This window comes from Lagenorhynchus albirostris, chromosome 8 (assembly GCF_949774975.1).
Source record: "Lagenorhynchus albirostris chromosome 8, mLagAlb1.1, whole genome shotgun sequence".
Taxonomy (NCBI): domain Eukaryota; kingdom Metazoa; phylum Chordata; class Mammalia; order Artiodactyla; family Delphinidae; genus Lagenorhynchus; species Lagenorhynchus albirostris.
Genome location: NC_083102.1, coordinates 20,199,188 through 20,214,130, shown reverse-complemented (window position 1 = coordinate 20,214,130; position 14,943 = coordinate 20,199,188). Strand labels below are relative to the sequence as shown.

The window sequence follows — 14,943 nt, the reverse complement described above, 5'->3', positions numbered from 1 at the left end:
ACGTGCCTGAGTGCTCGTTTCTGTAGCAGAGAAAGAGATCCCAAAACTTGGACGGTACCACCCTCTGACTGCTTCACTGTCCTGCATAAACTTTCCTCCCGCTCTTATGATTTCTAACCCTCCCCGAAGCTCTGCCCGTGGCCCGTGCTGACCCCAGGTGGTTGAACTCTCTTCAAAGATGGAGAAGCCCCGACAGAGGTGAAGGTCGGCCCTACACCTCGGCTGTGAGCCCAGACGTCAGGAAAGGAGCGGGAAGGAGGCCTCCTCCACTTAATCACTAATGCTTTATCTCAGAACGGTTCTTTATTGTGTCTTTTTCAATGAGATTTTAGGGGGAATGAATGTGCAGAGACAGAGAGGGGAAGCCAGCAAACCACAGCCACAGTAACCTAGTTAGACCAACATGTTATTGAAGGGGCTTCATGAAAATTGTCTCGGGGTTGGAGAAAGAACCCGACAGATCGCACCCAAGATTCCCAAGAGCCACGTGCCCTGTTTCTAAGCAACTCAAAAGGGTGGGTACCAAAATACAGGTCATCTACGTGGTCACTCACTCATCATGATAACAACCTATCCTTCTAATAGGAAACTAATGCCACTAAGTTGAGTTGTTTTCCCAAGAGACGGGCATTAAGCCCAGCACCCTCTCTGCAGTCCAGAGTGTAACCAGTAGCGAGCCGTAGCAATGCACCGCTCCTAGGAGACGCTGAGCAGAGCGGGCACAGAGCAGCTCCAAGTCAGGATCCCAGAGACTGAACCCCTGACCTGCTCCTCATTAGCTCAGCTGCTGAGGGCCCTGCGTTCCTCCCTCTGGTGAGGACTGAGGGCCACGACACCATGACTGGAGATACAGGCAGGCCAAGCGACAGAAACAGGAATGAAAATCCACTAGCCCAGTTCTGCAGGTGACCTCCGTGATGGGACTAGTCCAGAAGCAAAAGCTGGGCCCCTGGAAAAGACCAGGGAAGGCCTTGGAAGGGTTCCAAGCAAAACCCACTCGGGTGCTGTCCCTTTCCTTTTGTACCTTAAGCTTCAGAGGTCCCCAGTGGCTGCCTGTCAAGGGCAAAGAAATCCCACCCAGCCCATCAATCCCACGTTGCCACTTCTCTCCCTGTCTACTGCAGACAAACTCAGCTGCCACCAGGACTGTAATTGGAGCAGGGCACACCACAATGATTAAGTCTGTGTGTTTTCTAGCGGGCACTGGGAAACAGTGGTCCCGATGGCCAGGCTGAATTATGGGGCAGGTCATTCCCTTGTTAGCAGGAATAAATTTTATTAGCCCCACTCTCGTTGCTGTGCATCTTCCCCTCTTTGCTCCTCAGGCCCGAGTGTGGGTCTGGATAATGTTGCCTGCACGCAGGATAAATCAGCTGAACAAATCCCATTATATTTTGGAACGCTGACAGAGACACAGTAATGACACCGAGACTGGGAAAAGATGTGGGCTTTCTTCTCCCCCGCTGATCCCGTTTCAAACACATGGACAGCATGCGGGGCCCAATCCACCAGGAAAAAAATGTAAATTGAGAGGCCGAGTGGAGAACTCCGCGAGTTGTCTTTTTTCCTGCTCTCCACTAACTCTGTTAATGAAATGAAGCAAGCGCCGTGTGCCAACGTGTAGTCATTCCCTTCTGTCTCACAAAAACTAAGGGGCACGTGAAGGTGACAGCAGGGAGGATCTGGCTGGAGATGTATCCTCTCCTTCAAAGGCCTTAACTTAGCATTCAGAACACGTGCTGGATGGCAGGGAAGGCGGATGGGGCACGCTCCAGGCCTGGGATTCTGAACATAACATCTGGGTTAGGTACAGCCCAAATCTCTCAAAAGCAGGTATTGGTGGAGAAAAAATATCAGTATGAAATCACAGCAATATTATTAAGTCTCTTTCTGTCTCATCAGGTGGTTACTGTAACCAAAGGAGACCACATTGATGATGCTATGAGATGTTTCAGTGTTCTACAAATATAAGGTGCTCTGTGACGATCATCATTTATTAATGCCTCTGCATTTCTCTTTCCCTAGGAGTCTCAGCAGACTTTATTAAAGGGATATTGTTTTATCACCTCCTTCTAGAAGGTGAAATGTATAATTTAAAGCAAAAAGGAAACCGCTCACCAGCTCAGTGATCTCTCACGAGCTGGACCTGGCTGAGACTCAGAGGCCCAAGCTCCCAGGCCAGCATCCCAGCCAAGACGCCACCCTGTGAGGATGACGGGAATTAAAGGAAAGGCCCAGAAATGAAGACCTGGATGGATAAGTCAGGCCAGTCTGTGTGCTGACTGAATGAGAGGCCTGGCTGCCAATCTGGGCTGGGCTGTCGCACACCATCTGGGGCGGGGGCGGGGTGTGTGTGTGTGTGTGCGCGAGCGTGTGTGTACACGAGCGTGTGTGTACACGGGAGAGAAATCTCGCTGTGTTAGCTGCCGTGTGTAGTGTGGAGGTGTGAGGGAGGATAAATCACAGAAAGAGGGAGCCTCAGGGATGACTGTGCACAGAGTGTGAGTGTAAGTGAGAGAGTGAAACACAGCAGAGAGAGCGACAGACAGACAGAAATGACGGGGAACAGACACCATGAGAAAGTGATTCATATATCCAGCGCAGAGAGGATGCGTGTGCACACGTGGGTGTGTGTATAGGGGTGCACGCCTCTGTGCAGGGCTTCATGAAGTTGTTATCTCGGTGTTAGGACACGGCATCACCGGCCTCACATCCTAACCGCTGCTTGGTAAACCCCGCCCTGAGGTCATGGCAGCTGTCTGTGATAACGGTCTGCAGATGTGATTCCTGGGTCTCGTCACCCTCCCTGCTGGCCCAGTGGGCTCCAGGGTGGTGTCCTGGGAGGTCATGCCCAGCCTAGGAGGCCAGCCTCAAGCCCTTTCTCTCATCAGGCCCAGCACATCACCCAGGGCTCAGCCACCATCCTGGACCCCAAGCACCACGTGTGCTTGGCTGGGATGCAACTTTAATTGCAAATTTTGCGGGCCAAAGAGAAAGAGGTGGGTGTCCTTTCCACCTGAATACCTGGAACAGGAGCCGTCTCAAGGGGAGGGGGAGGAACTTGAATAAAGACAGGGTCTGTGATACGGCAGCACCTCCCAACCCACTGCTAAAACACAAGTCTGGAGTGTGGGGTCAATGGGCTGTGAGGGGTGAGGGCTTGGGCTGATGTGGAAGGAGATTTGTGATGTGTGCTGTCACTGGGACTTGAGTGTGGTGTATGCGGTGCATGTTTAATGGCCGCCGTGTGTGTGTGTGTGTGTGTGTGTGTGTGTGTGTGTGTGTGTGCGCGCGCGTGCGCGTGGTGTGTGAAGTGAACTGGAGTTGAGGAAGGAGGGATGGGGGAGACAGGAGCAGAAGTTCCTGGTCCGAGAGAGGACTGCCGCTGAGCAGAAAGAGAAAGGCCTGCCTCGCGCCACAAACAACAGGACATACCCATCCAGTCTGAGCTGCACTTCCTGCTGACAGGAAAAGAAAACAGCCCGAGCAGACGGGCAGAAACCGGCACCCGGAGCCTGGGGTGGCTGCCTGGCCATTCCGGATACGCACTCTGGTGGAGTTTCAGGATCCCAGGCGCCAGACCGAACGGCGTGACCATCCAGGCTGGGCTGGGAGGCCAGCCCGCGTCCAGGGGGTGACCCTGTCTCCTCCCAGGGCTGCCCTGCCAGAGAGCCATGGGTATGAGTCACAGCAACAGCACACACAAACGGGGTTCTCCTTTCCCACTCCCCGACAAAAAGCTCGGTCCCGGGTGCCTCTGTGAACCCTGCGAGACTAAGCAGGGCCAGTGAGTAAACCCTGAACTCAGGCAGGCCCCTGGCCTGGCAATGGCTCTCCGTCAGGGGCTTCTGGAAATGTGAGGGGTTTCCTAGTTCCCGCAGTGACTGCGGAGCCCAGTGCCACTGGTACTTAGTGCTGCAGGGCCCAGCAAGGCAAACGCCCTGCAATGCCAGACGGCCCCGCGCCGTGAGTCATCCCAGCCCAGGTGCCACCGCTGCGTCATGCAGAATCACCAGCGGGAAGAGCACCTGGCTGAGAATTAGGATGCAGAGAAGGCTCTAGTCCACCAACTACATGACCTTCAGTGAAATACCTGACTTTTCCGTTTCTCCACCTCCTCAACTGGACAGGATGTCTGCCTTTCCTATTATCCTGAGAACTGCTGAGAGAAGAGGAGGCAATGAAGCCCTTTGTCAACTGTCAGGCACCACACGGACTCCCCAGGGGGGCTGTGGGGCGGCTCGGAGGCCACCACCCTCTGTCCCCGCTACTGAGGCTGGACAGGTGTGAGGCGGTCACTCCGGTGACAGTCTCCGTCCCACGGACCGACATCTTCTAAGTTCCAAGTTCGAGTCTTGAGGGGGCGATTAAGCAGCTGATTTTGGCTCATCCAGGCTTCTCAGCACTAAAGCTGATGCTGCCTGACTCCTACATCCATTTCGCAACTGGTTCCAAACTTAGGGAAGACTTAAGTGGCGTGAGTGACAGTCACTCTCATGGCCACAGCCCTCGTTCCCGTCACACAGGCTGTGATGACCCGCTTGGATGCGTCTCTCTCCTGGACTCCTAGGCTCCTGGAGACTGATGTCAAGTCATGATTCTTGGCACCAACCAGGAGAGGGTACATTGCCAAGGGCCTAATGAGAGTTTCATCCATTCATTAACTCATTTGGAAGCAGAAGGGCTAGTGTCCTGTGAGGTGACCCCAAAGGCTGAAGAAAGGGTGAGGAGATATAGATAGCCATGCCCGGGGGCCTCCAGGACACCGGGCCTCTCGGCCCGCATAGAACACAAGAGCCTTGGGCCTCAACAGCACAGCCTCCAGCCCAGCAGTCCCACTGCAGGTCAGGAGTGTCGGGGCTCCCAGAAAGGGGCTGAGAGCTGTCGCCCTGGCCTGCTCAGGGCCGTGGCACATGACAAGAGCCTCAGGCTGTGAGCTCCTTGTCTCAATTGTCACTGCTCTGCAGACAGATGGTTTGGGGACCCCGGATAGCAGCCTTCCAAGGCACCAAAGATAGAGACCATCTCAGGGTTGAGCAGCAGAAACAAAGAAATTACATCATTATCCTTAAGCCCGCCCTGGATGCTCACCAGCAAAAGGCCTTAGGTTGATCTACAGTCTCCCAAGTCCTAAGACACACTTGGAGGAGCCCTGGCTGATCCCTCTAGGACCCTCCTTCTGCACAGGCCCCCCTGAGGTCCTTAGAGTAATTTTCAGACGCCAGCCCATTTGTTCTTGGATACCTCTTTCCATCCAAGCTGGGAAAAAACAGAACACAAGAAAGAATGGTAGGGCTTCCCTAGTGGCGCAGTGGTTGAGAGTCCACCTGCAGGTGCAGGGAACACGGGTTCGTGCCCTGGTCCGGGAAGATCCCACATGCCGCGGAGCGGCTGGGCCCGTGAGCCATGGCTGCTGAGCCTGCGCGTCCAGAGCCTGTGCTCCGCAACGGCAGAGGCCCAGAAGGCAAAATTAGAAGTTGCTTCCATCCCCCCCTCCCCCAAGCACCAGCAAACACCTGGGCTGCTTCCCCAGCCTCTACACCCAACGCCCACTCCAGGATTTTCCTTTGCAACATGCGCTGACGTTCACAGGGACACAGTCCCAAGAGGAAGACACTCCTGGCAGGCTGGCCCTTATCTGTGATAGGGGCTCAGCCAGCCTCTCTGGTTCTCCTGGAATAAAGACAACAGGTTGCTCCCTGGGGGCCTGCAGATCGAGGCTCCAGGTTCCCAGCCCAAAGCTTCTCCCCGCAGCTGGTCACCAGGCTGTGGGCCACCACGTGGCTCCACCAACGCCCCATGCATGGCAGGCTCTGACCCCATTTTCCCTGAACACAGCCAAACACAGCTGGGACCTGGTGAGGGGGTGGAGCCTCAGGGCTCATACTACTACCTGCTCGGAGTCCTGGAGGCATGAGTTCAGGGGAAGGAATGTGAAACCCAGGAAATGAAGAGACCAGAAAGGCCTGAAGAGCACCATGGAACAAGCATTCTAGCTTAGGGAACTAGGACAACAGGAGCACAATAAAAATGAGTCACTGGGCAAAAGGTACAAAATACCGGATACAAAATAAGTCCTGGAGATGTAATGTACAGCATGGTGACATAGTTGATAGTACTGTATTGTATATTTGAAAGTTGCTAAGGGAGTAGATCTCCAAAGTTCCGATCATAAGAGAAAGAATGTGTTACTATGTATGGTGATGGATGTTAACTACAGGCTCTTCTGGTGATCATTTTGCAATATATACAAATATTGAACCATTATGCCGTACACCTGAAACTAATATAGTGTTACATGTCAATTATATCTCAGTTTTAAAACGAACCACTTTTCAAGCTCTTTGGGTTGTAACTATGACAAAACCCACAAGGGACACCCAACCCTACAAAAAACAAGTCCTAGTCAGCCTCCTGGGCCTCATGCTCCCCTCCCCCACTTTCCTGCAGCTGAAACGCCGCAGGACAGAGGCCATCTGAGAATCGGTTCCCCTTCCCAGGCCTCAAGGGAATCCTGGACTCAGAGGCAGAAAAGAACTCTAGAATTCATCTCACCCCTCCCCGCCTCAAGGTAAGAAGGCAAGAAGGAAAGGAAACCAACGGTCTTGTGAATGAGTGAGTGCAGGAAAAGCTGGGTTTGCAAACACTGTGCCTGTGAGGGCTCCTCAACGGGGACACCCAGGAGCCTGGCCTGCGTGGTCTGAGCTGAGGCCAAAAGAACCGTAGCCAAGCCCCAGAGCAAACTAACTCGAGTGTGGGCTGAATCAAAGGAAACTGATACTGTGCATTAAAAGCTGGTGTGGCCTTTTAGACTGGCTGGGGAGACAGCCCCAGCCCTGTGCGGAGTTTCTGGCCTCCTCCTTTCTGCTCTCAGCCCTGAACTTGCCTCGAACTTGAAAAGGCTAATTAAAGCCCAAAGAAAAATCAAAAGCTTGTTATCTGGCTCCATTACTCCCAGTCCTGGCATTAGCCTGTCTTGCAAAGCTGCCTTCCCTCTGTTCTCTCCCAGGCTGCCAGGCGGATGTTAGGACCTGCAGCTCTGCAGACTCCCGTGATGAACTTTGCTTTTTGTACTGTGGCAGGGAGCAAATGCTTGCCCATGGGCAGCCAGGCTGATCTCCGCAGCTGATTTTACTCCCAAAAGCATTGCCCGAAAAGACAGGATTGGAGCAAGTTTTCTGCAGCAAAAATAGCCAATCTCTCTGGTCTCAAAAGAACTAGCTGTTTAGTAAGCACACAGCGTAAACTTGCTATTTTCTAACACAGGTGTATATGTGAGTGCTTGTGAGGGTATTTCTTGTGTACGTGCACATGCATGTGTGTAGGAGTGTGTATGTATGTGCATGTGTGCAAGCGTGGTGGTGAAAGGCAAGGGGGGTGGTGGTTCTCTTCAAATGCGGTCTCTGCTATTCACTCACAAATTCTATGACCTGGGGCAACTCATTCAAGTTGTTGCGCCTCAGAATGAAGGTAAAGACCAAGGGATCTCTGGGCACCTTCCCCATGCCAACACTCTTAGGGCATCTCCCCAGGGACCTACGTCTGAGTGTGTAATATACATACACAAAGCACAGCACCTGGCCTGTCATTCACTGCCTTCATGTGGGAGCAGTGCATGACCCCCAAGTTCATAAACTAGTCTCACAGACTCTCCTGAGTGGATCACCTACTGCCCAAACCAAAGTCTCCAAAAGATATGTCACCTGCTAGGGCTCAGCAGACACAGGGGACTCCCCTCAATTCCCTGGCCTGGAAATGATGGTCAACATGTTGCTTCCTTCTTTGGCGCCTGGTGCCTCTCCCATTTCCTTTGTGACACTAGGGGTCTCCTGGCTTTCCAGAACCCCCAAGAAGAAATGGCATCTTTTAGTATCAGCCCAGGTAACTGGAAAACTCATCACTAGAAAACAGCCTGAGCCTAAATGCTAGGGCACCAAAGAGAAACCTTGGGGCACAAGTGAGTTCCTTCTTTCTCCTCCCTCTCCCCTCCCCCAAATCCCACTGCCCGGAGGAATGGCCTCACCGCGTGCTGGAGGTGTGGGTGCCAGTGCCCTCTGAGGTCTGCTTGGCATGAAAAGAAACTTGCACTTCTCAAATCAATCCAAGTACATTTTCCTAATATGGAATTCCACCGAAGTTTGACTAGGAGTCAAGAATCACATCCATGCACGTGCATACTTCTACCTGATGACTGAATTGTCCTTTCTTCTCCCTACATTAAGACTATAGGATAGATTTTCTCCAACTAGGTTCATAATTTTTCAACTGGACAATAAAAAAGAAAAAGGGAAAGGAACGTGACACAGGGCACAGAAGATGCCAAGAGCTGAACCTTCCAAGTCACGTTAAGAATGGTTGAGAAAAAAACAATGAAGATGAACAGAAGTCAAGCCACAGAAATGCAGGTGCTTTTCACATTGGGTCACAAGTGAGTTATGTTGGGAGAGGCAGGAGGCTGTGTCTCCCGTGGCACTGGTGGTTGCCCAGCAGTTCTGAGGTCCGGTCTGTCCCTCAGGGCTCACGGGCCCTGGGCAGGCCTCCTAAACCAACCCTTCATTCTCTCCGCGCCCTGGTTTCCTTCAGCCCTCTGTCACCCAGCACTGCTCCATGGCTGCTCTGGACACGTTTCTTCCATGAGACTGTGCACACAGAAGATACTTGATAAATACAGTTTTCTAAGCAAGCTTAGAAAACTGTTTTCCCCTCTATGTTCACTGGACTCTCACCCTACTTCTTCTGATCTTATTTTCCCATTTCCTAAAGATAGGCAAGGGGCCAAAAACATACCTCTCCTGAAGTTCTACACCTACCCCAAATGTAAAACGACTGCCTCCCTACTCCCAGTACTGGTTTTACTCTAAGCTCTGCCTCCACCACCTATTGTTTTTATTCTAAACTCCCAGGAGAGTGACTTGCAGCATGGTCGGTAAGAAGGTGGGTACACCTCTCGAGTCACCGCATACGACAGCGCAGCCTTCAAGAACGGCTGGTGCACGTGGCATCTATGGCACACAGTTCCGCCTATTCCAGCCCCTCCTCTTACAGCCAGTAAGCCAACCAGAATAGAGGAAAGTGCCGACAGGAAATCTACATTTAGCTCCAGCTCTGACTCTTATAAGCTCAGTGCCATGGTCACAGCATGCTTGAGCTGGTGATAATCCGAGTCCAGTGAGACCCAGAGGTGGGATATACTTGTCTCATCTACAAAATGGGACAGATGATTCACACCCCATGGAGGCCACAGCCTAGGTCTCGACACCGTGCCACCCCGGCCCACAGGCCCTCCCCGACTCACCGCGCTGCTGCAGGGAATGTCCTTCACCTTGAGCCAGGCCAGGTCCAGCGTGCCCTCGCCCCGATAGCAGGACTGCAGCCGTTCCTTAATGCGGTCATTGATCTGCTTCAGGACGAAGATGCACAGGGCCGACTCGTCCAGGGATTTCATTTTCCGCTTCTGGCCTTTGGAGAAGACGGTGAAGAGGAGGTCGTCCTCTGGGCGAACCCCGAGGGTCCGGGCGAGCACGGCCCCAGCTTTGGACAGGTAGGCGGCCTGCAGCAGGCGGTACTCCACCCCGCCATGCTCACAGCCAATGGGGACCTCCACGTAGGAGTTGAAGGCCGTGTCCTCCTTACAAAGCCTCACGAGCTTGGACGTATAAACCTGCTCCTTTGTGGTGGAGCCAGGGGGAGACACCATCTCAGGCTGAAGCGTCAAAAAGTAGACAAAGTTACCGCTGCTGAAGCCGTAGACGTAGTAGATATCAAAGTCGGGGATGACGGTGAAAGTGTCCGAAGGAATCTTGATCATCGAGGCCACAAACTCATCGTGGAAGACATAAGCGAACATGCCATCCGCCTCTGAGTTCTTGGTCAGTTTCCGGCTGGAGATGGTGGGGAAATATTCCGGCTTCCCGTCCACAGCCGTGGCAATGAAGAGCTTGTCATCCAGGTTGTTGTAGGAGACGATCACCCCAAAGACAGAGCCACTCTCGTTGACCCCCGACAGGTAGTGCTCCTTCTTGTGAAAAGGCTCCCCCAGCTTGAAGAGGTCCTCCAGCCTGAGGAGCTTGCAGATGCCTTGGTACAGGCTCCCGCAAGCAATCAGCCTGTTCTCCTTGTAGTCTATCAGGAGCATCTTGTTGACATTGTTGGTGGTGGTCAGGGGCTCGTTGCACGTCTGGACAATGCGGGGAGGGTAGCACTTGGGGTTGTCCTCGTCCGGCCCAGTCTGGTGGGTCACCAGGACCTTCAAGTCGCTGGAGAGCTTGTAGATCCGATTGACGGCCCCCACATAAATGTGCCCTGTCCTCTCGTCCACTACCAGGTGGTTGAAGCTCTCGGCGGGCTCCCCGCGGAACGTGACAAAAGACCGCTTCTGGGGCAGCAGGGGTGGCTGCTGGGGGAGTAGAGTGGAGGAGCCCATCCCCACCATTAGGAGGTGGGAGAGCAGGCAGGTCCAATTCCAAGGCATGGCTTTCATTTCAGAGATGTGTCCTCGGGTCACAGTCACACTCGGCACAGCAGTGTCAAGGGAGGAGTGCAGGCTCCCTACGGGGGGGGGGGGGGGAGGAAAGACGTGATGCTGGTTGACAAAGGCAGAGGTTTAGTTTCACCCCACAGCTTGTCTGGCTGGGCCCTCAAAGCATCCTGCACACGCTGAAACAGACCTGCAATGGGGGACGCTGGGGCCAAGGGAGCCAGTCCCCAGTGTGTGGGTATGAGTGCCCAAGCTGGGTGGCAGCAGGAAGGCACTTCAGTAATAGTACTAGTAATCATACTAGCAACAGTAACAACAATGGTAACGGTGATGATGATGATGATGATGATAACAGCCACTGCCCACAGAATGGCTGACTTTGCATCAGCCACTGTCCAGCACCTCCCAGAGACCCTCGTTTCATCTCAACAAACCCTTCAGTGCGGGGCATCTTCCACCCGCCCCTCCAGATCTGCTCTCCACCCTTCTCCATGCCCAGGAGGCTGACCTGTATGGACTGTACCTCTGCAGGCTCCTTGCCCTGGGGCCTGGTTAGGTGCAGCCAGTGGGGAGAATCAGCCGAAGCCCAGTGGGACCGGGAGAGGCTAGGAGGAGGGGAGGGTCCTGTGAACCACCTCCTGCCTGCCTCCCTTTGGTCCTAGGGGAGGGAACGGGCCTCAATGTTCTCGCCCCCAAACACTGCCCTGCCTCTAAGGAGGCACGTGTCAAGACCCCCTCTATTAACCTTTGCGCAAATGACCTGATTTGTATGTACAATGCTTCCTGCTGGGACCCTGACTAGCAGCCTCCTGATATAAGTACTACTGACACTCCCACCTTCCAGCTGAGGGGAGTAATCCAGTTTGCACGGCTAAAAGCCCTAGAGACCAACTGAAACCAGGACCAGGACTGTCCAAGTCCATGGCAGACTCTCATGCTGTCCTGCTAAAACATCTCAGTTTACCCCAGCCAGGCACAGACGGGGACGTCCACCAGTGACTGTTTACGCACAGAAGACTAGTTCAAACAACCCTTTTTGGGGGGCTGTCCATTACAGCCCTGGCCCTCTGGGTCTGCACCTACTGCAGGGGAAGCTTCTCCTTTGCACCTCCCCGCTGCTGGACGGTGCATGAGGCCAAATTAACAACCCACATCCCAGATCCCTTTACTCTGAGGCAGCCACCAGGTCCTCTGGGTGCACTGCCCAGGTCTGAGCCCCGATGTCATTTTGGGTTTTTTTGTTTTGTTTTGTTTGTTTGTTTTGTTTTGTTTTCCAGTACGCGGGCCTCTCACTGTTGTGGCCTCTCCCATTGCGGAGCACAGGCTCCGGACGCGCAGGCTCAGAGGCCATGGCTCACGGGCCCAGCTGCTCCGCGGCATGTGGGATCTTCCCGGACCGGGGCACGAACCCGTGTCCCCTGCATCGGCAGGCGGACTCCCAACCACTGCGCCACCAGGGAAGCCCCATTTTGTTTTTTTTCATTTTTTTACAGTCTTTATTGAATTTATTAAAATATTGCTCTTGGTTTTTTTATGTTTTGGTTTTTTGGCTGTGAGGCATGTGGGATCTTAGTTCCCCGACCAGGGATCAAACCCGCACCCCCCGCATCGGAAGGCAAAGTCTTAACCACTGGACCGCCAGGGAAGTCCCCCGACATCATTTTAATGAGGCAGGTCTTGGCCGCTGCCCAGGGTGAGGCCTCCTCTGAGAGGTTTTCATTAAAGGCAGAGAACAAATGCTTTAAGAAAAGTGGTCAAGTAAATAAATAAATAAATAACTCCCCGTGGAACAAAATAGCTTTCCATCCTAATGGTCTCATTCATTTCTATTCAAGATGCTTTTCTGCGTGTGTTTCCAGAGGCTGGCTTCATATTTCTTCCAGTTTGGGAGAAATCTGGGCAGGAATGGCCTACATCTTATTCGGAGACATCTCAGCTCTGTGGAATTTCTCTCATTTCCCCCTCCCAAACAACTCAGAAACAAGGTGATGGGAAGAGGCAGATGGCTGAGTCAAAGAAACCTATCTGCCCCTCCCACAAGCGGAGAGAGTACAAAGTTAGATGGAAACCAAGAGAAGAAAGAAGAAGGAAAGCAAAACAAACACTTGACCTTGTCAGCTAACAATGACATTGACATTGACGTTTTCATTCCCAATGGAAACCACAAACGTTCTCAAGAAGACATCAGAGGAGGGGGACTGGCGCACCCACGGACCAATAGCAGTCTTGTGAGCGGAGGGCCTTCATCTCTTCCCCGACATGGCAAATATAGGCTTAGGGCACATTCCAAATGAACAACACACCATGGATCCAAGGATGGCCGAGGCTGGACCAGGCCCTTGAAAAACCCAGAGTCAGGGGGCAGACACCGCCAGAACCCAATTACTCAGACGGTGAAACGTTACATGACGGCCTTCGAGAGCTCGGGTGAGGACAGCTGACCTCTAACCCCGGGCTAGGGAGCAAGGAGAAGGCTGTGGGAGGCCTTGGAGAGGCGATGGCACTTGGGCTGAGCCGTGAACTTTGAGAGGACCCGCAGAGCTGGAAAGGAAGGGCAGGGGTCCATGGAGCCACGGCAAGGGCATTTCAACCAGGGTGCACGCCAGGAAGACACTGGAAAGCAGGAGGAGATAGGGCTGGAGAGGGAGACAGGACCTCGTCAGGGTGCCCCTGGGAGGTCGAGACTACAATGCACAGTGCTGAGGGAAGAAACTTAAAGGCAAAGAGCTCAGCCCCCGCTCCCAGGGAGGAGCCTCCGCGCTCCTGTCGATTTAGCCTTTGCCTAAAGAGCTGAGTTTGGAGCTGAGGCCTGTGAGCTCCGTGGGGGTAGTGGGGGGGGGCCTGCCTTGCCTGCTAGTGTGCCCACAGTGCTAGACCCACACCTGACATGGAGGAGAGACTCAAGAACTCTTTCCTGAGTGGCAGGAAGAGGGGCTGGAGGCGAGGAGAAGCGTCGGCACCTGTGCATCACTCAGGGGACCCCGGGCCCCAAGGCAAATGCTTGCACACCCATTACCTCACTCCTCAGACAACTGTTCGCTGGGGTCAGGAGTGTCTGACCTGCTTTTCAGGTGAGGAAACTAGCTCTGCAAGAGCGTATGGCTCATAAGTGGCAGAGCTGGGGTTGAAACCCAGCTTTGTATCATTGCAAAGCCCGTCCTATTTCTAGGAAAGCACAATTCCAGAGCCCTCAGAAGTGCAGTTTAACCCATGTAAGTTCCCACACACAGAAATCCTGGGACATCACCCGGCAATACCAGCTCTACAGGAGGACAGCAAAGCCCCTGGGGACTCCCAGGGCATAACCTCACAGGTCATGCCCATCACAACGGGCACAACTATTTCCCTCTGAAAGCATAAAGGGCTGGAAAGTGCCTGGCACAGGGCTTCTCCTGGCCTGAAGTAAGTGCTTCTTAAGTGAGAGTTGTTGGTGTTGGCAAGAGTGAAAGAAGATGAAAGGATTAGGATCAAAAAATGCCCGATGGGGCTTCCCTGGTGGCGCAGTGGTTGAGAGTCCGCCTGCCGATGCAGGGGAGGCGGGTTCGTGCCCCGGTCTGGGAAGATCCCACATGCCGCGGAGCGGCTGGGCCCGTGAGCCATGGCCACTGAGCCTGTGCGTCCGGAGCCTGTGCTCCACAATGGGAGAGGCCGCAACAGTGAGAGGCCCGTGTACCGCAAAAAAAAAAAAAAAAAAAAAATGCCCGATGGCATCATCTCCATTAGAGTGATGAGGGGTCAGGAGGTCGGGCTGGTTCATCATGAATTGCCTGTGCAAATCTAAATATCAGAGAAGAATCTAGAAGTTTTTGAGCTGAAAGAGATGGTCCAGTTTGATGATTCCCAGTCCCTGATTTTAGTGACGAGGGAGCTGTGATCCACAGAAGTTAAAGGACTTGCAGGAGGTCGCAGAGTGAGTTCATGGTGGGGATGGAATTAAGCTCAGGTCCCTGGACTCCTAATCCCGGGCTCTTCCCATGTCTCCTGACTTTACCTGAACCCGCTTCAGCACCTGCTCCCTGGCCTTTGTCAGGAGGAGCCCGCTCTTTGGGTGCCATATTCTCTGCTGCCTGACACAGCTCTCAGAACACCACTGCCAGCAACCGCACTCCAGCAGGGCTGGTCATCCTCACTCCAGACAGGCAGGTGCGGGTCAGGCCTCAGCCACCGACCCCCTGGAGGGAACTTACGGCCATCCCTGTACTGGAACCTGCTGAGCCCCGGGAAAGTGTGCCTGCCACACCCCGCCTCACTGTACACACTCACGGACCCACAAGCCAATCAACAGCTCTCTGCTTTGCAAGAGGCGAGACGAGGAAGCCTGTAATTATAAATTTACTGAGCAGAAAGGTGCCAGGCCTCATTCTCCATCCTGTACTAGGCACTGAAAGGAGACACAGTTATGCATCTCAAACACTCGTCACCCTCATCTGAGGACGGCGAAATTACTGTGTCTGGAGAGGGGGGAG

The 14,943-nt window shown here is 53.6% G+C and overlaps 1 protein-coding gene across 1 annotated transcript in view; it reads right to left on the bottom strand.

Annotated features, from left to right (window-relative positions):
- The window catches only part of PLXNA4 (plexin A4), a 294,590-nt gene that overhangs the window by 209,851 nt on the left and 69,796 nt on the right, over positions 1–14,943 (bottom strand). Inside the window, exon 2 of the mRNA XM_060157564.1 lies at positions 9,296–10,548. Coding sequence (XP_060013547.1) covers positions 9,296–10,480 — 1,185 coding nt within the window. The 5' untranslated portion in view covers positions 10,481–10,548. The remainder of the gene's footprint in view (positions 1–9,295; positions 10,549–14,943) is intronic.